The 24,940-nt window shown below is 36.0% G+C and overlaps 2 protein-coding genes and 1 pseudogene across 2 annotated transcripts; 2 read left to right on the top strand and 1 right to left on the bottom strand.

Moving 5' to 3' along the window:
• The first annotated feature begins 2,550 nt into the window (after positions 1-2,550).
• Positions 2,551-4,894, top strand: LOC113727178 (L-type lectin-domain containing receptor kinase IV.1-like). Its single transcript, XM_027251195.2, has one exon. The coding sequence runs from the start codon at positions 2,708-2,710 to the stop codon at positions 4,727-4,729; it is 2,022 nt and encodes a 673-aa protein (XP_027106996.2). The 5' UTR covers positions 2,551-2,707; the 3' UTR covers positions 4,730-4,894.
• A 4,598-nt stretch (positions 4,895-9,492) lies between these two features.
• On the bottom strand, positions 9,493-11,578 carry LOC113723224 (cytochrome P450 CYP72A219-like; annotated as a pseudogene).
• A 10,547-nt stretch (positions 11,579-22,125) lies between these two features.
• Positions 22,126-24,426, top strand: LOC113723049 (L-type lectin-domain containing receptor kinase IV.1-like). The gene has a single exon (XM_027246315.2). The coding sequence runs from the start codon at positions 22,285-22,287 to the stop codon at positions 24,313-24,315; it is 2,031 nt and encodes a 676-aa protein (XP_027102116.1). The 5' UTR covers positions 22,126-22,284; the 3' UTR covers positions 24,316-24,426.
• Positions 24,427-24,940: the final 514 nt, after the last annotated feature.

Consider the following 24,940-nt stretch of genomic DNA (forward strand, 5'->3'; position numbering starts at 1 on the left):
ATTTACCTTGTTTTCCTTTCTTTTATTTCTTTTTCTCTTTCTTCTTTATTTAATTCTTCACCTTAATGATTGAAATTAAAAAAGAGGAATTGCAGAGATCTGTCTTATTCTTAAATTATTAAAAGAAATATTCAAATCAATTTCCTAAAATACAATTTTTTTTAGCCTTTCAATTCTTTCCTTTCTAATTTCTCATTTTATTCTCAAGAAAATATTATAAGATGAAATTGTTTTCCTTTTTTTTTATTCTTTTTCTCTTTCTTCTCTCTTTCATCCTTCCCAATAGAAAACTCCATTTCAATGAAAATTTTTATTTTCAGTTTGTAATTTCATATTTCTGGGTGAAGGTTTAAAAGGCATCAAAAATTAATTTTGATTTTTTGTATGATGCCACATGTCACAAATTTCAATTGATGATTATTAATCAGGTCATAATTTCATCTTATGATATTTTTTTGGGAATAAAATGAGAAACTAGAAAGGAAAGAGGAAAATCCAAAATTAAAAGAATTGAAAGGCTAAAAAAATTGTATTTTAGGAAAGTGATTTGAATATTTTTTTAATCATTTAAGGAGAAGATAGATCTCTGCAATTCCTCTTTTTTAATTTAAATCATTAAGGTGAAGATTTTTGTGGGAAAAAGGAAGAATTAAATAAAGAATAAAGAGAAAAAGAAATAAAGAAAGAAAAACAAGGTAAATGAAAAGTCAAAATAATGCAAGGGCAATTTTGTCCTATAAGCAGTTAAGTGAGCAAAATTAAATATTATGGGATAAACTGAGAAATGGGGTATACCTTAAGAGGATTAAATGTGATTAACCCTTTTAATTTTAAACACTTTTTACCTAAAGCTCTCATATTTGTTCCATTGAGCCATTGAGGCGTGTATACACGTGACGTATACCTCAACTACTCTACTAAGTAAATCTCTATCAGGAAATCAAAAAATGCGTAAATCTGCATGATCCTCTATTTTAGTTAGTTTTGCTAACATTATTATCAATTGGAATTAGGTGGAATAAATCTGAGACGTCAGAATGTAAAGTGTTCAAACTTGAAATTTAGCGTGCAATGTGAGAATCACAAGCAAGATCGGCATACAAAGTGAAAGTAGTCCTATTAATATTAGGGATAATTTAAAAAACCTCCCCTAAGGTTTTTGACTATTTCATTGACTTCCTTTCAGGTTTTAAAAATTACACTAACCTCCCTTGAGATATATTATCTTGTAACATTTAGATATAATTAACAGTTAAAAAGTAAGAAGATAATATGATTTCGCCATTGTCCCCAATCTACTAAATTGTTTAATTAATCTAATAGCCATCCAAATATTAAAGAAAACACTAGAATTTACTATTTATCATCAGAAATTAAATCATATATGGCATCAAAAATAGTATATCATTATATATATTTTATTTAATATAAGATCTAAATTGCTCTTTTTCAGTTACAAACTCATCATCAAATATGATCAACAATAAATAATCAAAAAAATCTGTAACTAAATACAAAGAGTGAACTTTAATACCATAAAAATCTCGGCAACTAACCTTAATATGTTGACAAAAATATTTGTGATGTTAAAGTTTGTTCTCTGTAATATTTTATTTGCAAATTTTTGTTTATTTGTTATTGATCATATTTGACAATGGGTATGCAACTTAAAAAAATAATTTGAATCTTGTATTAGGTGAAAAATATAACATGATATACTATATTTTGATACTACATGTGATTTGTTCCCTATGGATAAATAACAAATTTTAGTATTTATGTTTAATGTGTGGGCTGGTATTAAATTAATTAAATAATATAATAGATGAGAGGCAATGATGAAATCATATTTTCTTCTCTCTCCTAATATTACTTTTGAATTATCGATTGAATCTAAATGTTACAAGATAATTAATCTTAGGGGAGATTAGTATAATTTTTAAAACCTGGAAAGAGATCAATGAAATAGTCACAAATCTCAGGTGAGGTTTCTGAAATAATCCGTTAATATTATTGTTCTTTTAATCTTCCACCAAATCAATTCTGGAGTCTCTAGCTTTCCAGTTCCGATGCTTGTCCAGAAGGAATAGAATTGTGGAATTTTATGTAGAGAATTTCCTTTCATGGTACAGTTCAGTTTCATTACAGCATAAATGGGGAGAGGACCACTGAAACTGGGGACACGAACACACAAACGGGTTGGTCCTCCAGCACAGCTGGCAACCAGCATTGTGGGGACATTCATTTTGTAGTATTATCAAGGTACACAGGAATCAGCTGCAAATATCTAATGTTCTAGATGAAATAATCTGACTTTAAACACCTTCGCGGAATTATGTTCAACTATTCTAAGTGATACTAAAAGCTTCTCAGAATGTGATCTCAAGATTGTATAGATTAGTGACCGTATGGGAGTAATTCTTTTGTGCAGATAATGCAGTCACATTACGATGTCCATGAAAGTGATGGTTTTCGGAGGGACTCGTGATAGTGAAAGGAAGAATTAAAGCAAGCTCCATCATTAGCGTAACCATCCAATATTTCCAAGGGGCACTAGGCCTGGAAATTACAATCTCTTATCCGGGTTTAGAGTCAGTCAATACTACTGATCCATATTGATAAACGACAAGCTAAGAAATTACTAAAACCAACATCGGATTTTGGAGGAATTTTCAAGCTAGTATCAGCATTCAGCCATCCGCTAGCCATGTTGGTTCTGATCAAGCTTATACTACTTGTGATTTCTGCTCTAGCTGGCTTTGCATCTTCCCAGGACCTTAGTATCACCTACAATGGATTCCGTTCTGCAAACTTGAGCCTGGATGGCATAGCTGAGGTCACGCCAAATGGCCTCTTGAAGCTAACTAATGCCACCAAGCAAAAACAAGGCCATGCCTTCTTTCCTAGTCCTGTCATCTTCAAGAATTCAGCTAACTCCCCCGCTTTCTCCTTTTCCACCACCTTCATCTTTGCTATAGTGTCTGAATATCCTACTTTGAGCGGCCATGGAATTGCCTTTGTGGTTGCACCAACAAGAGGACTTCCAGGAGCTCTTCCTAGTCAGTATCTTGGCCTTTTCAACGGAACCAACACAGGAAATGGCACCAACCATGTTTTTGCAGTGGAGCTTGACACGATCCAAAGCAAAGAGTTCAATGATATCAATGATAACCACGTTGGGATAGACATCAACGGACTGAACTCCACACAAGCAAAGCCTGCAGGTTATTATTCCAATGACAACGGTATTTTTCAGAACTTGACTCTTTTTAGTGGTAAAGCAATGCAAGTTTGGGTGGACTATGATGGAACAGCTAAGCATATTAGTGTCACATTAGCTCCAATACGTGCTCGTGAACCAAGCAAACCTCTTTTATCTTTAACCTATAATCTTTCTTCAGTATTACATGAAACCATGTATATTGGATTTTCATCATCTACCGGCTCTGTGCTAACAACCCATTACCTTCTGGGGTGGAGTTTCAAGATGAACGGTGTGGCTCAAGGGCTTGATCTTTCTCAACTTCCTAAGCTCCCACGAGTTGGACCTAAGAAAAAGTCCAAAGTATTAACAATTGGTTTACCTATAATTTTGATTGCTTCCCTGTCGATTGCAATCTCTGGTGTAATCTACCATGTGAGAATAAAGAAGAAGTTTGCAGAAGTGCTTGAGGATTGGGAGCGTGAGTATGGTCCTCACAGATTCAAGTACAAAGATTTGTATATCGCTACAAAAGGTTTCAGGGACAAGGGATTACTAGGAAGAGGGGGTTTTGGTAGGGTATATCGCGGAGTCCTGCCTAGCTCCAAACTTGAGGTTGCTGTCAAGAGGGTATCTCATGAATCCAGGCAAGGAATGAAACAATTTGTGGCAGAAATTGTCAGCATAGGCCAGTTACGCCATCGAAATTTGGTTCCACTTTTAGGTTACTGTAGGCGAAAAGATGAACTGCTATTGGTCTATGAATACATGCCAAATGGAAGCCTGGACAGGTTTCTATACCAGCAGCCTGAGTACACTCTGAACTGGAACCAAAGATTTCGAGTCATAAGAGGTGTAGCATCTGGATTGTTTTATCTACATGAAGGATGGGAACAAATAGTGATCCACAGAGATGTAAAGGCCAGCAACGTCCTGTTAGACAGTGAATTGAATGGAAGATTAGGAGATTTCGGGCTTGCCAGATTGTATGATCATGGAACAGACCCTCAAACAACTCATGTTGTTGGAACACTTGGATACCTCGCGCCAGAGCATACTAGAACTGGCAAGGCTACAACCAGAACAGATGTATACGCCTTTGGGGCCTTTTTGCTTGAGGTAGTTTGTGGCAGAAGACCAATAGAGCCACACTCCCCAACAGAGGATGATATTTTGGTTGATCAGGTATTTTCTTGCTGGAAGAAAGGGCAAATTCTTGAAGCAGCTGATGCAAACATGGGACTTGATTATGTGAAAGAGGAGGTGGAATTGGTTATGAAGCTCGGATTGTTGTGCTCGCAGTCAGAGCCCACAGCAAGGCCAAGCATGCGTCAAGTTGTTCTATACTTGGACAGCGCCTTGGCACTGCCAGATTTACACTCACTTGGGATTTCTGCCACTGGCCTGTCTTTTGCAAGTCAGGAAGGTTTCAGTGATTTTAACTTATCATACCCATCCTCAATGGACAAGCCATTTTCACACGCTTCCTCCTCTGCTGCAGAATCGCTACTGTCTGGAGGTCGTTGATTGAGGACAAAGCTTTCGGTTAATGACTTTTGGGAGAATTATGCAATTGATGTAATTGCTGATCAATAAGACACTGGCTTTCTGTTTAGTTTGGCATTAGGGAGTAAGCGATGTACATAAAGAACAAAAGCTAGCCAATAATGAGAATTTAGTAAGTTTAAATGAGATTGGTAGATAATATTGAGTAGTAATTGATTCATAACAAAACCTATATAGCACCATCCTGGGCCTTGCTTCAACTATATCTTCTGGAAAATGATAGTACAAGAAAGATATTTTCTGCAAATAAAACCAAATTCTGTATTGAATACTGAAATAATCCCAAATGAACAGAAAGCAGAATAGAGGATTCTGTAGCTGTCATCCACGCCCCCAAACCAATAATGTAGCAGTTTATAACTTTTGGTTTCTAAAGCTTCTAACGTATATGTTAGGAAATTGGTTTAATTTGTTTTATATAAGTTTTTTGTTTTGTGTGAAAGTAACTAATTTTCTAATTGATTTTAGTTATTTGGAATAGTTGTCAAGGAATTTCCTATTTGTATGAGTTTAGGAATAGGAGTTATTTCTTATTCTGAACCAATTTAGGAATTAGCACTGATTTCCTATTATTATTTGAGTTTTGGCCAAATAATATTCTCTATAAATAGGTGGGTTAGCATACTATACAAGAGATATACAAGGGCACACAAGAGATGAGCCTTACACATGGGTAGTGAGAGAGAGTTCTTGAAAGATGAGAGATGATATACAAGGGTTGGGGTTGGGTTCAAATTGTATTCTTGTATAAGATTTTTCTCTTATAATAAAAAACGGGTTTCTCTCCATGGACATAGACTCAATGGTGGAGTCGAACTATATTAAATATTATGTATCCCTTATCTTTCATACTTGTGGCTTGTTTGTCATTAAATTGTTATGTACTTGATATCTTAATAGTTGTTAGTTCAATGTTTGGATCCTAACAAGTAGTATCAGACCTTGGTTACGAAACTGGGTTGCTCACAAACACTTGAATCCTAACAAACTGATATCAAAGCGGGGTTCATGGTTGGATCCTAGTTACCTATTGAGATCAAGTGGATTGGCGGCTATTACCAATTGAACAATTTAATAGGTGGAATTCTTGGTAAGAAACATTGAAGGTGAATGATGGAAAATCGAAATGTATGGAAATACATGACGTTGAATCTAAGCACGTGATTCAAGAGTTAAGAAAAAGGTGGAATTCAATCTTAATTTTGGACGTGAATCGGTGGAGACTTTTTCACACCTCAAACGGTTAAGCTTCATTCCGGTGGCTTTTAGATTTTGATTATGTTCTTTGGGTGGTGTGACACGTGTCCTAAAGAAACAAAGCGATCTAATTTTCATGCGCCAAAAGACTGATAGTTATGAGTTTTTCATTTTAGGTGGAGTCTTGGAAACTACACGTGACGAGACAGTTATATGGATGAGAAAAAATATGGTGATTTTACCACTTGATTAGGATTAGAACTCACAGAAGGGGATCCCAAATTGCAAGTGGTAGTGAAAAGAAATTCTGCGAAGGGAGATGGTGAATTGAAGTATTTTCTTACGAGTCAACTGGTGGTTAGATTCGGGATAACTACGCATGTTTATTTGCCGATTAAATCAATTTGGTGTCAAGACTGTATTAATTCATATATGTAGTTCGATACTATATTATTTGGTAGTCGATTTGAATGTGTACTTCGGTACTATATTATTTGGTAGTTGAAGATAAATGGTCATTAAAAGAAATTTTCGTCAAGGTGGAGATTTGTTAAAAAATAGGTTTAATTTCTTTTAGGCATATTTTTTATTTTGTATAGAAATAACTAGTTTTCTAATTCATTATATTTACTTGGAATAGTTGTCAAGGAATTTCCTTTTTGTATGAGTTTAGAAATAGAAGTTATTTCCTATTCTAAACTAGTTTAGGAATTAACACTGATTTCTTTTTTTTTTTTGGATTTTGGTCAAATAATATTTTCTATAAATAGATGGGTTGACATACTACACAAGAGATACGCAAGAGCACACAAGAGGCGTGCCTTATACATGGGTGGTAAGAAAAGGTTCTTAGGAGATGAGAGATGATATGTAAGAACTGGATTTGAATTTAAGTTGTATTCTTGTATAGGATTTTTTTCTCATAATAAAGAACGAATTTCTCCCCATGGATATAGGTTCAATGGTAGAGTCGAACCACATTAAATATTGTATATCACTTATCTTTCATGTTTGTGGTTTATTTATCATTAAATTATTGTGTACTTGATATCTTAATATTTGTTTGTTCCGCGTTTAAATCCAAATAGGGTCTTCCACATACACTATGAAAGTTGAGGAAAAAGTTAAGAAGATGCTAAACAAAAGACAAAAATAGGGGTTCACTCCCATATTCAAGAAATCTATTAGCAGACCCTAGAAGCTCTTAATCCGGTCCTCCTCCGCCTTCTATGGCAAAGATTAGAAACTTGGAATTAGTAATTGCACAAAATGACCCTCGTGAGAGTAATGGCCAAACAAGCCACAGTGAAGAAAAAGAGAGACAAAGTCCGCAACGGATCTTCTGTCCCACACCCTGTGCCATTCTCTATCCTACTTTTTATTATATTGCTATTTCTCCTTCATAAATATCATGTTTTAATTCCTTTTTGTTTTCTTAAGATCTAATAACTATTAATTCAGTAAAAAATAATACAACAGTTTTAAAAAAATAATATATAATAGAAAATTAAAAAATACAGCAGAAAATTCATTAAAAAATCTCATTTTTTTATGCATTTTGATTTTTTGAGTTTGTTAAATTTTATGTATTACTCAATTAATAGTTATTGGATCTTAAAAAAATAAAAAATTAAAACATGATGTTTATGAAGGAGAAATAGCAATACAATAAAAGTGGAACAGAGAGTGGCACAGAATCTGGGACAGAAGATCGGTTGCGGACAAAGTCCCTAGAAGACCATTTCCTGGCTGCTTTGGATGACTCAACCCTCCTCAGCGCGTCCACTTCTTTCAAGTTTCAACAGGTCAAACTCAACCCCCTTGTTCTTCAACTCCTCAACGCACGTGGCCAACAATTTGCCGTCCTCTTTTCCCTCTGCAGAAGCTTCTCCAGATGGTCCTGACGTCAGTCTTGTACCTGACAGCCCATATGATCCCGAGAGCGCACAACAGGGAAATGGGGCAGGGACGGTTAATGGCCATGATTTGGCCTCAAAAATTTGTGCGGCTGAAATTACAAGTTGTAACTCGATTTCCACGTCATGTGTGGGTCCCACAAAAATTTGCTCTAAAGTTACGCGATGTGCAAAAAAAATTACACGATGTACAAAGAAAGTTACGCGCAGTTGATAATGACCAAAACCGCCTGGGACGGTTGCACTTGCAACCGTCCGTGCCCCGTGTCCGTACAACAGGGAACACAAAGATGGGATCCAAGACCTGTGGCAGAAGGAGGCCCGGCCTGTGGAGGAGGCAGCGCTGAAGAGGAGGATGAGGGCTGTGGAATGGAAGAGGAAGAAGAAACAGTAGAGTTGGGAGATTTCTTTGCGGACGGAATCGCTTTGAGTCTCCTTGAGGGCTATTCTGTTGAGGATTATCTCTTCTTCTTGATCCATTGCTTGAGGAGAAGCTTGTGAGTTGGGGGGGTCTCGGCTATCTGGTGGAGCAGGATGAAGGGGCTTCGACTCCATGATCTGTTTTTCTTTAAATTGTTTTCATTTTTTGTGGCCGTTTGTATGTGTCGCTCTATTAATCTAAGGTGCAAAACTTGTAAATAAAGATGATGGGCAATCCAACGCTAGAATTTTAAATTGGACAGCTGACTTTGGAAAGCCATTCCGAAGGGCAATCCAATGCTATGATTTTGGGCAGATTTGAGATTTTAGCCCATGTCCTATCGTCTTGTTAGGTGTTGGTTCTTACACTTTGATTTTGCATATTTCGCCTATCATATGTTTAAACTGTAAAAATGTCAGCAAATTACGTATAACCCCTTTGTAGATTTCATAGATTGCCATGTGATCTATTAATGTTTTAAAGTATCCACATCACCCCTATGATCTTTTATGTGAACTGAAAACTTGATACAGTAAATAACCTCTATAATATTGCTAGTTGAAATACTAATATTGCCCAAGTACGAGATTGAATAATGGCACTTTGTTCTTATGCATTTTCCAATCATCAAAGTTCGAGAAATTTACTCTCCTGGCATTCATTTCATTAGTTAATTGAATCATTTATGGTTTTTCTTTGTCTCTGGTGAACCAGGCAACTGAGTATTGATTACTGACCAAGCGAATTCTTCACAGCTAAGTCTGGAATGATGTCAATTACAAAAAGAATACATGTTTTTAAAGGTGGTGTTTAAGTAATTCATCACTGTCAATTGCCAAACGCGATTTTCAGTTGCATCTATTACCATTAGCAACTTCAGATTTAGTTCTGCTTAAGATGTCATTACTTAGGCAGCTGCGCACCTTTTTGTAAGACTAACACAAACTAATAAACACATTGCTGCAGAAGCTGACTTCAAGCAAGTGAAGCCCTATGCGGACAAGTGTGACTGCTGAGTTTTTGTTCATTTGTAAATGACTTTTAACAAGAAAACTTCACAATGCTTGCTTAAAAGTTACAATCACGTTTGAGGCATTTATGAACACACATGATACAGTAAATGCAGAAGGGACAAACTGCTCCATACAACTGTTGTTCACTCCAGAAGGAGTACATGAGATCTATCTCGATTTTGGAAGAGAAGTCAAATTTGAACATCTTAATTTTTGTATCCTTACAAGCTATGGACACAAACAGCTGCAATTACTTACTACAATTTGTGCAAAATCAAGTGAGCACCATACTGCGGTTGAATAGTTATGACTTCACGAGGTGCATGAGCATAAGATAGGGAGAGTTCAAAGGAGAAACGCTGGAGAACCATAGCTACTGCCAGTTTTGCTTCCACCATGGTAAAGTTTTGGCCAATGCATATGCGAGGTCCCCAACCAAATGGGAAGAACGCAACTTGCCCCTTCGTTGCATTTGAGAATCCATCAGCAAACCTCTCTGGCTTAAACTCCTCCACATCATTGCCCCATATTTCAGGGTCATGGTGCAACAATATTGTTGGTAACGATAACAGCACTTGAGCTGGTAGATTTAAATTTCCCAACTGAATTTCTACAGCAGCTCTTCGAGCAATGGTAGCTGCTGGCCGATATAGTCTGAGAACTTCGTGTAGTATCATAGTGACCTATTACAGATGATAAACCACTCAGATTCCCCACTAAAGCTCTCCATAGCACCATTTTTTTAAGAGTATCTGTTCTTGAGACCTCACTGGACAAGATTATTGCATAGAGTTTTGTTCTAATATTGAAGATTGAAAGCAAATAAAGATTAGTCAAAAGTAAATTAAGATCTATTTAGCAAAGCTACATTATATACATCCAAGTATTTTTTTTCCTAATCAAGAAACTAAAGAGTGTACGTATTCAAGAGTTTGAGGTGATTTTACATCTATGGTGGTGGCAGAGCAACTATAAAAGCATTAGAATATCACAATGATACAACGATATATGTAAATTGTAAATACTACTTACCAATTTTAGGTGATTTAACCCTTCAAAATCAGGCTTGTTAGTCCCAAAGTGTTGCAAAACTTCTTCTCTAGCTCGCGCTTGCCAGTTTGGATACCTACTCAATAAGATCATTGTCCATACAAGCAGCACTGAGGTGGTCTCCTGCCCCGCAAAATAGAACTGCTTGCATTCATCAATAACTTCTTTAATAGTCATGCCAAAATCCTTGTTGCCGTGATTATCAATTTCTTTAGAATTGGATTCGAGTAATATACCCAATAAGTCATCAGCACAAGCTTCCCCTTCTTTCATTGCCTTCAATCTTGCATTTATAATTTCTCTAATAGATTCTTGAACATCTTTGGCAATTTGTTTCATTCTTCTATTTCTTTTTGTTGGCAAAAACCTGAAAAGAACATAGTTTCACAAACAAGCGACAAAAGATTATATATCGAACTTCATTTACTGGGTAAAGGGATCTTTTCCAAGCAATAACATTGAGTTTAGAAGTCAAAAGCTTCTTTAGAACAGAGAAGGCAGTGAGTTAACAAAATTTACCTCCATCCTAGAACGTATATTGATTCTCTAGCCTTTAGAAAATGTTCAGACTGTTCTCTTTGAAGTTCAAATATCCTTTTTCCTTCTTTATAGTTACTTCCAAATGCCATCCGTGAAATTGCATCACAAGTCAGCTTGAAGATCCGGCCAAACATCCAACTCACAGGAGCCATTGGTTGAAACAATCTCCTCCCATTTGCTCTACATCTCACTAGCGCTTGCATAAAATGATGGGACCATATGCTACAGGCAAGAACACGGGAAAACGAAAAAGAGGTCATGTACAATGCTATTCCTCCAGTAAGAATTCTCAGTTCATTTTGTCAACTAGGTATCATATTTGTTTTTGCTTTTCCTGTAATCAGATACTTTACCACTTCATCACAAGGAAATCATTCGTTCCAATGAACTAATCAAAGTTTCCAAGGTTTCTGGTATGACAACCTTACCTTGTAGATCTTATAAAAGATGAAGAGATAATTCATTAAATACCCAGATAAAATGAGAGAGAACCTTCAATTTCTCCACATTGAAAGCGGGATTGATGAGTTTTCTGTGTTTAGCCCATTTACCTCCATCATAGCTCACCAGCCCTTGTGTCAGCAATTTGGTAAGTGGATTAGCACGAGGCTTTTGAAAGATGTAAATCTTTGTTGTGATCTCCCTTATGTGTTCAGGGTTCATGATCATCACTATCGGTTTTGAATTCTTACCTGAGAGTCATTCACCACTTGTTTCAACTCAAGATTGAACAAACATCTTAAATCAATCAAGGGTACTTAGTACCACTATCTTTATCTGTTTCTTTTATCATTTGACAAGATGGATATATTGAAACCAAGATACTGGAGGGTACTTGACCTTATGAACTCCTGCCAGTACCTGAAAATCAGCCAGTAATGTATACAACAAGCACGATTCAAAGAATTGCGTTACTAACAATTCACAGTAGATGAATTGGACTCCTTGGATGAATTATGATCGTAATATTTAATTTTGATCATCTTAACCAATCACTCAAGAGGATATAAAGGCCTCATTTATTTTCGAATACTCAGTATTGCTATCTATTTGATTCACCATGTTTGAGGTTTACATTAATCATGAGAAGATTGAGGCTTCCTGTAGTGCTACAGTATCATTGAGTTTAAGCTCTTGAGACTGGAAAGTTGACAAGCAACCTAATTTAGAATAATTTGTCCAGATTAGCACATCCACTCATTTGTATTCATATGGCAAGGTTCAACTCTCTCTCGTTGCTCCAATTTGCATTTATTCTGCAATCTCCTTCATGTACTCAAAATAGGGGGAAAAGAAAATTTCTTGCTAAAAACTGCTGTCTCATTTACTGAATAGTGAAAACAGATTAGTATCCACTAGTCCAAAAAAATTTCCTCCAACCTCAAATATGAACTGGTACTCGTAACTAAGGGTATGTTTGATTCCCCCATGAAATTGGGGTTTAGAATTGGAATTGGAGCCCCAATTCAAATTCTGCTGTTTGGATTCTGCTCTACATAAAGAATTAGAATTGAATTTGAATTCTATGGGGTCCAATTCCATAAATTGAATTCTTTACCGGACCAAAAGAATTCAAATTCCAATTCCAATTCCACAACTAAACCGGATCTAACATGGGTCAAAAATTAAAATCGGGTCAAACATAAGTTGCAAGAAATAGCTTCCTGTTCCGATTGCTCCTTCTCCACCATCGTTTCCACCTTCAACACTAACCTCTCCTGCCTTCTATTTCTCTGGCCACTCCCTCCATCCTTTGCCAATCCCGCCACCTTCCGCCCATCACTTTGCCCATCACAAGACCTACTCCGTCCAATTTTTGTCACTCCGTCTCTACACTTGCCTCTGCCACTCCTCCATTGCTGTTGTAATCACCATTATTCCTCTCAGCCTGACGTTTTGGACTCTCTGCTTCAGCTCTTCTGCTTTCCCCAAATTTCACACATTTAGGGCTTGTGAAAGGTAACTTTATCTTTGAAATTTTTTCAATTAATCATTGGTTATGGGCTTTATTACATAGCTTTGTTTCATTGGACACATTCCAATGGTTTGTTCTGTTTTCATGTCTATTTTTTCTTATGATGAATGCTAATTGACTATCATCCTTTGTTATCTCTGTGTTTTAGAATAGAGATGGTAGTCTTGGAAGAGGGTTTATGTTTGTAGTGTTTTCTGGTTTTTATTTCAATAATAGTGAGCAGATACCACTTAAGAATGTGATAGCCCATTTCCCTACTCTTTTTCATGTTGCAATGCACTACACATCAATTATATCTGCTCTTTTTTTTTTGGGTTACAGAGGAGGGGTTTAAGGCCCCTTAAGCAGGAATTAATGATATCTGCTCTTACATTAGTAGCTCTCTAGGTTCTAGTGGAGGCGCTTGCTTCCAAATGGGTTTTGACTGAGCTGTAGTTGAATATGAAATCATGTGAAGTGTGTATAGAAAAAATTCTGAAGGCTTAATAACCAAATACATCAAAAGTTAATTTTATTTCAAAAAGATTGTGGTGTTTTCTGTGTCTAATGGTATATTGTGGCATTAATTTAAATATTAATCAATTCCCTGGTTGATTTGTCATCTCTTGTAAAATGTTGAGATGTTTGCTTCATGGTCTTTATTTCTATAAGCATGAGCTATTGTTGATTGGGATTCTTGATGCCAATTAGTAAACTATATATCTTGAATAATTACTAACTATCCAGTTATTAGTTTGGTGCAATAAACTGAGATACTTTGTATGGGTGGCAACGTTTACTGATTAAGTGCTAGTTAATTGTTCCTAAAATGGTTGCTTGTCTTCAATTTTTGCACGCTTTATGGTAAAAGCATGCATTAGTTATTCACAAATATTCGGAATACCTTGAACACCAATCTGCTTATGCACTATAAGCTAGTATACTGGTTTTCTACTAAGTTAGAGAAGCAGAGTGGGCGAATTTTTGGACTGAAGAGCGAAGGAAGATTATTTCGTTTTTCTTTTTGTATTCTGCTCAACAGACTTGTGTCCTTTTCACTTGTCCTGCACACCTATAAGATTGTACTCCATGCTACCAATATGTAACTTTGCATTGCCTCATTGTGGCAGCTGGTGTTCCTGTTTTTAGGACTGCCCATGCGCATTTTGTTTTTGTGACAGCTCTACCTCACCCTAAGGCGAACCAAAGGGGTCGGCGGACCGCCTGCTCAACTCTCACATGGACTACGGATTCGGAACAAACGTAAACCCTACCAAACGCTCAAAAGAATTTCGAGAAGATAAACATTCAGAACCCAATTGAGCTGAACTAAAAGATACAATAAATCTTTGGTACAATGTTCCCATGAAAAATCAAAACGAAATGGAAGTACCGCTGCCACGTCACAATCCGGTCGGTTTCTAGTTGGATATCAGGCCGGATTCCTGGCCGGATTGGAGGCAATAGCTCATCCCACAACTTTGAAAATTCCCCTGCATATCCGGCCAGATATCCGGCCAAGAACTGGCCGGATTCCATGAACAGTAACCTCCAAAATTTCTGCTTTCCTCGTTCAACTTCCGCACTCGTCCACAATCCAACCAAATACAAGTAAACTTTGTCTAACATAAGAGAATGTACATTCCCACATACATATGCTACATAAACATGAGGAAACTCTTTAAAATATACATATTAGTAAGTTTACAAACCCAAAAGGAAACATTGTATTAAGATACATTTAGCGTTTCCAAATTGTCGAGGAGCTATACCAAAAGAACAAAAGAATTTCTAACTATCTCAACTCATTCTTCAAAACATCGAAGTTCCAAAAGATTGTTCCCTGTAAGAAAAACAAGGATAACGATGAGGTACCAAAAGTATAAATAGTAGAAATCATGAGAAATCACTTTTAAGGCACATATACACATCAAATACAAGAAATGAATGAACACCATAATTTAAAGGATACAGGTGGCTCTCAGGAGCCAAATCCCCGTTGCAATACTTGATCTAGTCTCGTTGAACCTCTGTCAACGATTAATGAAACACACATGTCCGTAGACTCCGCTTACGCCAAAATTTCGATCACCAAACATACCCCTTACCGGGCCCGAACGCCAAACAGGAACAGAAATGGCAATACTCGAATATACCGAAAATCCAGAGTCTCCAATACCCAAAGATTTCCCAAGAGCAGGCACCCATGGATTGTCAATTTTCCTCGATCAAATCTTTGCTAGCTCGATTCAATTGACTCCCCATGAGGTTGAGCTCAGGTTTAACAGGAAGGTCGTTGGATACACTTCCAAACGACATCATAACAGGCATAGATAACAAGTTCAAATTGATACAGGAACTAGTAAACAAGCAAGAGACATGAGTGTGATAAAGTACACCATCGTCTCATATAGAATAAACAGGAGTCACAGTTAATCGAGTCACAAATTATAAGTACGGGTAAACCGGTTAAATAACAAATCAGGGAAATGGTACACTCACCAGTTCACGTAAAGATACGTCAAAAGTTGTCAACCAACGTATGACTTTAGTCACCAAGAAATCCTAGAATAACCAAGGGAAACAATTATGGTTCCCACAGCTGCAAATCCAGCAAAATAAGATGCATAATTGAGGCTCGACTACAAGTCATATACCTCTCCAAATAATTACTAATGCAAGGGTGCAAAACATGATTTTAGAAACGAAAAGGTAACATGAAAACGTAGGGCTCGAACAACCCCAAAAACCCTTCTTATATATCCCAAACCAAACCAAACTCGAAGAAATCCAATATTCCCAAAATTTGGATAGCATATCCCCTACATTTCCTTACTTTTCCATCCTACAATCACACCAATGTCATCTCAATTCAACCACATACAAATCATAGACTATAAAACACACCTTTCGGCACAATAAGGACAACTATAGCTACACTTATCAGATTGAAACGAATCTTATGGCGTTTCGAAGCCAAGACATATACCTACATTTCTTATGAAGATCTCCAAAGTCAAATCATGCATTTTTATGGTCAAAATTGAAATCTCAGTGAGAACAGAAAACTGTCCGTGAAACAAGGCTTGTGGGCAGTTAAGGGTATTTCGGTCATTTCACAAGCTACAGTGCTCCGATTGAGTTGAAATTTTACCAATAGCTAGTTAACTCAATTACCAATAACTTTCATGTTTTGGGCAAGGCTTATTTGGCCTCCTTCAAGGACGAACATGCAATGCAAGAACAGGGCAGATTGAAACCCTACAACTGAAATTTCTGCGCAAATTCTGAAATTTTCCGCAAACAACCACAACTAACACACAAAAGCTCCATTTCACACCATATCAAGCTATCATTCCATGGCCAACCCACAATTATCATATAAAATCAGAAAATTCACTAATAAATCAGAAATTTATCAAACTCTACTTTAAATCATGAAATCTTCCACAAAATCACATATTTAGCTACTATAAGTCACTAATTTACCATTCTTAGAACAAAAAGGGAATTTACCAAGTAAGGTACCTTATAAACTCAAGAAAGATAATAGTTTAGAGCTTCTTCTCCAAAAATCACTCCACCAAATCCTCCAAACCTACTTAAATAACACTTTTATGGAGTATTTTGCAAAGTGGTTGGCTAAATCTTAAGATTCAAGCAAGTTTGGAAGTTAAAATGAATGTTTCTCTCTTGTTCTTTTCTCTCTTGATGGCCGGCCAAGAAGCAAGCAAATGAAGATGAATTTTGGTCAAAATTTAGTAAAGGTAAAAAAATTTGGTCAAAGTCCCCATCTAATGGTTTCATGACACTCGGCCTTTCTTAAGTTTATTCTTATCCCTCTGTCTACCAAGCTTAACCTAGATAACTAATCTTTAATTATCTTCTAGCACCTTGTAAAATAATATCCTTCAATACGAAACTTAACCTAGTCGTCAAAATTTTATCGCACTTACCGTACTAGCGGGTTCCACGTCCTTAATATACTTCCAAATTAACTCGAACTAACTTATACTAGAAAAATGTTTTGAAAACTATATTCACTTATAAAATGTCTAGAAAATTAAGGTAGTAAAATAAAATAAAGAAAATGCATGAAAAGGAATAGAATTAAATGATATAAAACAAGGAAAATTTTACGGGTCCTCATATTTTTACCCCTAAGAAGTATCACGGATAGATACTTTGTTATGCCAATCAAGTTACTATTCAAGGCTAGCTCACTGCTGGTCAGGTAGGTGATGAATGTCCAATATGATCTATGATGTAGTGTTTTTCATTTTTTTTGGGTGAGAATCTGATGTAGTGTTTTTCATGACTGTCTAATGTTATATGATTGTAAAGTAGATGTTCTAATTTCAATTTTGCACAACTTTTGAATGGTGAAAAACTTGTCAAGTTGACGGCAAATTTTGTAAAAATTAGTCAACTTAATTTCACTTTTGTGTATAATAGTAGTTAAACTCGAGCAATGAAGTATATATGTTATAAATGCCAAAGCTTAAACTTAATTTCGATGTTGGCGTATGATAAAATTAGCGACGAGGTATGTTATAAACGGTAATGACTTTTACAAATAATCCCATGATTGAATTTATTACAGGGTAGTGGAGAAATGAATTTATAAATGAAGCAGAGCCTGGTCTACTTGAACAAGAACTTAAACTAACTGCTTGTAAAGTAACATCTGTAAGTAAGCCTTGGATATACTGCAATTTCCAATGATTAAGCCTATTATTCTACAACCTTATTTTGTTAACTTTTCACACCAGGTGTAGTGTCTTGTTCTATAAAGGAGGTGAGATTATTGTAAACTTGTTGTAGCAAATTAGTGACCCTGTCAAATTTCTTGGTAGGTGCTGAATATTAGATGAAAATGATATTAAGAAGCAAGAGGAAAAGCTAGAGGCAGGTGCTTCCTTTCTTGTGAAAATGGTACATTTGCTCTACAGCTAAAGCAAAATGGTTGTTGTGTCCTTATTCAAGTATTATTTGTCAAAGGAAAATGGTCTTAATTTAGCATTGAGCTTATGCAGTTTTACAGTCACCCTTACCTGACATGGAAACATTGTGAACTGGCATGGGCATCTGTGTCTTAAACCACGTAAAAAATCAGGAGTATTTCATACAGGGAAAAGGAATGTTGCTGGTGCATTTGCTGACTATATTTGTGCAAGAACTTTCCAAGGCAGTTGTGGACAATATGTTTTGACGTGACCAATGAATTTTTGATGTGCATGAAGGCTGTGTAGGTCTGCAAGGAGGAGGAAAGTGGTGGTGCCTTGGTGTTTCAATGTTGAAGCTGATGGCTTGGTTCCTTTGTTTTGTGTTTATGAAATCCACAATTGGTTGAATTCTTGTCTTACTTTGAAGCTAGAAAGGACTATTACAATTCAAAAGGGCTACCTTTCTCTTTGGCTTGTTTTAGGCTTTTAGCGAGAATACATTTTTCTATTTCTTTTAGCGAGAATACATTTATTAAACTTTTTGTGAGAATGCATTCTTCTAAAGAATCGTGAATTTGTGTTGCAATATTTTCTATTTATATTGTCATTGTTGGTTGTGGTTTTGCCAGAATGTCTCAGCTGGTTGTTGCTCTTGAGGCTTATCAAGATTTTGGCTGGTATTTTGCAAAAAAGGAAGTAATTTGCTTTTTTCATTATAGTAGTCATGTATTATATCAATATTTGGCTGTATCAATGTTTGCTTTTTTCAGACGCCAAGAGACTACTAATGGCTAGGGCTGGTGTTGCTTCCAGAGGCCAAAAGTTTCGATTTCTAACAAACCATTTCAATGTTAAAGTAGCTAGAAATGAGGGCTACTTTTTCCACTACAGTGTATATAACCTCTATCTTTGACAAAAAAAAAAAGTATATAACCTCTATCTCTATGATGGTTGTTTAAGCAAGCAATTTAGCACAAGTATTCTGTTCTTGATATGCAAGTGTCGATTTATATTATCATTGTTACAATATTTTCTATTTATATTGTCATTGTTGGTTGTAATTTTTGCTTGAATATCTTAGACGGTGTCGGGTTTTGGCTGATAATTTGCCAAAAAATGAAGTAATTTGCATTTTTCATTAAAGCTTGAGTAACAATTAGCTAAATGCAAGAAAAAGTAAATTATTAAAGGTACAAATTGGTTTTTTCCTTTAAATTTTTAGTAAAAATTAGCTAAATGTAAGAAAAAAAGAAATTATTATATAAAAAAAGAAAAAAGAAAAATTTTATGTAAGCAAATGTTTCATGAAAACAATTCTAATTCCTAATGAATTATTCTCTCATTCAAACAAAGAATTTTGGAATTCCAAATAAATTCCGTATCAATTCTATGCACTTTTCAAACGAAAGAATTGCAAGGATTTGGAATTCCAATTCTAATTCAATTCCCCAAACGTACCCGTTTCTCTTGAACTTAAGGAAAAATAAAACTAAGAGCGCCTTTTTTTGGATTGTTTGTAGTTTTTACTAATTCAATACTTCATTAACAGATTATCGCGACCATTTGAGTTAGGATTTGGAGTTTAAGGTGATATCTTGGAATCTGGATTTAGTTTGTATGTTTCATATGAAACTTAAAATTAACTACCTGTATGCAATGAAAATATTGGTATTTTTAAGATGTACAATGGCCTTAAAAACTATGTGACCAAATCTAGTTTTAATTTGGCATGGTGCAAGTCTATAAGTGAAAGGAAAATTACGTGTTAATACTATTAAATAATTCTTCTAAATCATTAAGTTGATAGAATAATGTAAAGGATGGGGCTAAATCTACACTCCCTCAGTTTAAATCCACACCTCTAGCATTATGATGATAATAAAGCCCATAGGAGTTTGATAGAAACTTTTTCCAATAGAAAAACTTGTCTTTCATGCAACAAAAGATGCTTAAAAAATCAATTATAAATTTTAATTAATTGAAATTGTTTGATACCATCATCCTAATCATCGATGTTTTTTTAAAATTATACTTTAATTAACATTAAAGTGCAATGTGACAAAAAGATAAAAATATTTTATTCACACAATTTAAAAAAATCTCTTATCTCCTCTTACATGATAAAACGATATAAAACATTCTCTCCACCAAATAAGAGGAAAAAAAAATGTCATCAAAGTGAATGAAAAAAGGTCAGAAATTTTAAGATCATTCGTAATGATGTAAATTTTAAATCCAAATTGGCACCATCTATTTTCACAAAAAAAAACTAATTTTTTTATTGAAAATTTTTCTATCAAAGCCCCATAAATATTAGGGATTTTTCCGTCAACTGATTATAAAGATGTGAATTTAGATTGTGAAGGTGTAGATTTAGCTAGCTTGTAATTAAAAGACACAAATGTAGATATCCAATAGTGGCATTTCTATTCATTGTCTCATTTTCTCTCTAAACAAATTAACCGTTTTCAGAAATGTTATGTATTCTCAAAAGTCGAGTTTGGCATGTAAACCATTTCTTCTTTTGCCAGCGTAGGAATAAAATTGTTAAGTTTGTAACTTTCAAAATCAAGTATGGCCATGTGGCCAGAACTTTGGGCCACTATCAAGCATGATAACCCGAACTGGAACAGACTGGACCTTGGACCTATGTCTACACCGGGTCTGGCTTTCAAGTTTCCAAGGTTAGCCCATATTTAAATAGTTGTTTTGTTTGTTACTGTCAAAATCAAGATTGGCCATACGGCTAGAATTTTGGGCTACTAGTTAGCATGATGACTGGGACTGGACTGGACCCTGGACCTAGGTCTTCAGCCAGTCTGGCCTTGAAGTTTCCAAGGCTAGCCCATATTTAAATGGTCGTGGTTGGACATTGGCAAGTCAGCCGCATCATAACCTCTCAAGTTGGAGTGTTCAGTGGTGTCCCGTTATGTGATTGTCACATTTAGTGCAAAAAATTGATACAATTTCGATGTAGATATAAATTTGTCAATTCATACAATTAAATTAAAATAACAACTATGATAACATCAAAATCGTATGAGTTTGTGCTAAAAGTTACTATGAGAATTATAAGAACCGACTGAATTGGATAAAACTGAATTTGAAAGGCCTTGATCTAAGTTCGCCAAGTATTTGATGCTCTAGGATTTTGCCACGTGTGGTTTTGCAAAAATAATTTCTAAACTTACACTGATTTAAAGCAAATTTTATTGTTGAACAAATTGTGTTTCAATTTGAACGCACAGACTTTAATAATTAATTGGCAACTTCCCTGCCCTTAATCCGGATGAACTCCTAGTCTACGACATTGATGACTAAGGAGGGATTCATTGAGGCAATATATATTTGACTAGTCTCGCATGGTTTTATTTATTTTTTACTGGAAAAAAAGTTATACTCAAACATTTTGATCTGTTATGAATTCAGGTTTTTCTGACTACCTATTCAAATTACATGCAATTAACATTTGGTCGCTTTTACATTAGTTGGTCTATGCAAAAAAAAAAAAAAAAAGATAAAAAAAATCATCTGTAAAATCTCTTTACCTCTATTTCTTATGTCCTTCCAGGCTAAACAGGATTTTGAGAATCATCAAAAATTCATAACCTTCTTTTACGTATAACCATTGAAATTTCAAAGTCTTAGGTAAAATTTACCGAAGAATGCACATACAGAAAGGTCAATAACTATACTTCCTATAAAGGTTAGAATTCGTAGTTTGAAAAATCAAATTTTGCAATGGCAGTCACCTATGCATCAAGGGGAAGACTGCAATGCAAGTGTACGCGGAGTAATAAAAAAAGGTTGGAGATCTAGATACTACTCAGTGACATGCTGCGAAATTTCCATTCGCCTACTAGTCTTTGACGGTTGAATGTAGAAATTTTGAAGTCGCATTTATGTAGAACATACGCAACGGATGTTCTGTCCCACATCCTGTGCCACTTTCTGTCCTATTTTTTATTATATTACTATTTCTCCTACAAAACATCATATTTTAGTTTTTTTTTTATTTTCTTAAAATCCAATAACTATTAATTGAGTAATACACAAAATTTAATAAACTCAAAAAATTAAAATGCATAAAAAATGTAATTTTTTAAGAATTTTCTGCTATATTTTTAATTTTTTATTATGTATTACTTTTTTGAAGCTGCTGTATTTATTTTTTACTCAATTAATAGTTATTAGATTTTAAGGAAACAAAAAAGAACTAAAACATGATGTTTATGTAAGAAAAATAGCAATATAATAAAAAATGGGACAGAGAGTGGCACAGGTGTGGGACAGAACATCCGTTGCGGTAGAACATACGGATTGACTATCCTTTTCATCAAAACACGAAAGGAAGAAAACCAAAAAAGAAGGTGAAAAGAACAGTAGCCTCTTATTCTTGTTATTATAGACTAGTGAAGAACTCATTTGGCGCCAAGATAAATTCTATAGCATACAGAAGAGAACAAGCCTAATTACACGATGTTACTCAAAACAACTTTAGTACTGGTGGTGGCGTGTATACTGGCTGGATGCGCAGCCTTGAACGATCCCGGATTCAGCTATAACGAGTTCCAATCAGCGAACCTGATTCTTGATGGAGCAGCAAGAATCAGAAGAAATGGCATCCTTGAGCTGACCAACACATCTGACTCCAAAAAAGGGGGCATGGGGCATGCCTTTGTTCCCAATCCCATCAATTTCAAAAACACCTCTAACAGTTCTGCTTTCTCCTTTTCCACCTACTTCGTCTTCGCTATGGTGCCAGAATTTCCAACCCTGGCAGGTGGTCACGGGATTGTTTTCGTGATTGCACCAACAAGAGGTCTTCCAGGGGCTCAATCGAAGGGATTCTTGGGCCTGTTCAATGAAAGCAACAATGGCAATGCCACTAATCACGTTTTCGGGGTGGAGCTGGACACTGACGAGACCAATGACTTCGGTGATATCAATGACAATCATGTTGGTATAGATATTAACAGTTTAAGGTCTAAAGCAGCAAAGCCAGCAGGATACCAGGCTAGTAATGGTTCAGATTTAGATATAAGTCTTACTAGTGGCCAGCCAATTCAAATTTGGGTGGAATATAATGGGTTGGATAAGCAAATAGATGTTACAATAGCTCCGTTGTCACAAGGTAAGCCAAATGCTTCTCTCTTGACTCTGTCCTACGATCTTTCACCAATATTGAAGAGGAAAATGTATGTTGGATTCTCATCATCCACGGGTTCACGACCAACATCCCATTATATCCTGGGATGGAGCTTCCAGATAAATGGGGTTGCACAAAGGCTAGATCTCAGTAGGCTTCCAAAGCTTCCTCGAGTTGGAAAAAAGGAGGTGTCTCAACTTTTGACAATCGGCTTGCCCCTGATTTTTGTAATTTCAACATCAATTGCGATCTCAGGAGTAGTTTACTATGTAAGGAGGAAGAGGAAGTTTGCAGAAGTGGTGGAAGAATGGGAACTTGCTTACGGACCACACAGGTTCAAGTACAAAGATTTATACACCGCCACCAAAGGGTTTAAAGATAAAGATTTACTAGGTGCAGGAGGGTTTGGAAAGGTCTACAGAGGAGTTCTGCCAACAAACAACATTGAGGTTGCTGTCAAGAAGGTATCTCATGAATCAAGACAGGGAATAAGAGAATTTGTGGCTGAAATAGTTAGTATTGGCCGTCTTCGCCATCGAAATCTGGTGCCACTCTTGGGTTATTGTCGGCGCAAGAGCGAGTTGCTTTTGGTCTACGAATTCATGTCCAATGGGAGTCTGGACAGGTTCTTATACAACCAGAAGGATTACACCCTCAATTGGAACGAAAGATTTCGAGTTATTAAAGGTGTAGCATCTGGATTGCTTTATCTACATGAGGAATGGGAGCAAGTAGTTATTCACAGGGATGTAAAAGCCAGCAATGTATTATTAGACGGTGAATTGAATGGAAGGTTAGGAGATTTCGGGCTTGCAAGGTTATATGATCATGGAACTGCCCCACAGACTACCCATGTAGTGGGAACTCTTGGTTACCTTGCCCCTGAGCTTAATAGAAGGGGAAAGGCCACAACAGGCACGGACGTTTATGCATTCGGGGCCTTTATGCTTGAGGTTGCCTGCGGGAGGAGGCCAATCGAGCCAGCAGCGCCCACAGAGGATGTGGTTTTGGTTGATCGCGTGCATTCATGCTGGAATAGAGGTGAAATTCTTGAGGCGATTGATCCAAAATTCGGAGCTGATTATGTGATAGAGGAGGCAGAATTGGTGTTGAAGCTAGGTCTGTTATGCTCGCTTTCTGAGCCCACTGCTCGGCCAAGCATGCGGCAAGTTCTGCTCTACTTGGAATGCTCTGCGGAACCACCTGAATTTCCATCTCTTGGTATAACTGCAAATGGCTTGGCATCTGCAGGTTATGATGGCTCTAATCATTTTATTAGCTCCTATCCATCTTCTGCGGAGAAGCCATGTTCTAAATCTTCTTCTTTCATTGCTGATTCTGTTCTTTCTGGTGGCCGCTGATCGATTAATATGCTTCTTATAATTCTGTTTAGTCATGTTTGGTTAGAAAGTGCAGAATGACAATTGAGTAAGTTTGTAAGCGATTGTGCTTTTGTCCAATTCTGTGCAGTTATCTATCTATCTATTTATTATTATACAATGTAATCGTGTTCTTCCGTTCTTTTGTAACACCTAATATATCCTTAATGAAATTATTACACGTCTAAAACATCTTTAACTTCTTTTACTACTAATAACTTGTCGTACTCATTTAATTACTGGGAACTACTTCCGTCAATTAGAGTCATAAGTCTTCTTAATGAATCCTTACACGTAAATCCCATTTCCATACTCCTAAAATTTGTTGAGTCCAAGTTTTTTTGGTTTAAGGGAATCACTTATGACTACTTTCAAAAGTCTATTATGTGCAGAGAAGACAGCTTTCAGAAGTCTATCACGTGTAGAGAAGACAGCTTTCAAAGGTCTATTACGTGCAGAGAAGACAACTTTTGAGGAGAGTAAATTGTTGAGTCCAAATTTTAGTTCAAGGGAATCAGTTATGACTACTTTTAGAAGCCTATTACGTGCAGGGCAGAGCAAAACAATCTCAGTTGCCAAGTCTTAATCAAATTTAACCACTTGATTA

Source organism: Coffea arabica, chromosome 2c (genome assembly GCF_036785885.1).
Source record: "Coffea arabica cultivar ET-39 chromosome 2c, Coffea Arabica ET-39 HiFi, whole genome shotgun sequence".
NCBI classification, from domain to species: domain Eukaryota; kingdom Viridiplantae; phylum Streptophyta; class Magnoliopsida; order Gentianales; family Rubiaceae; genus Coffea; species Coffea arabica.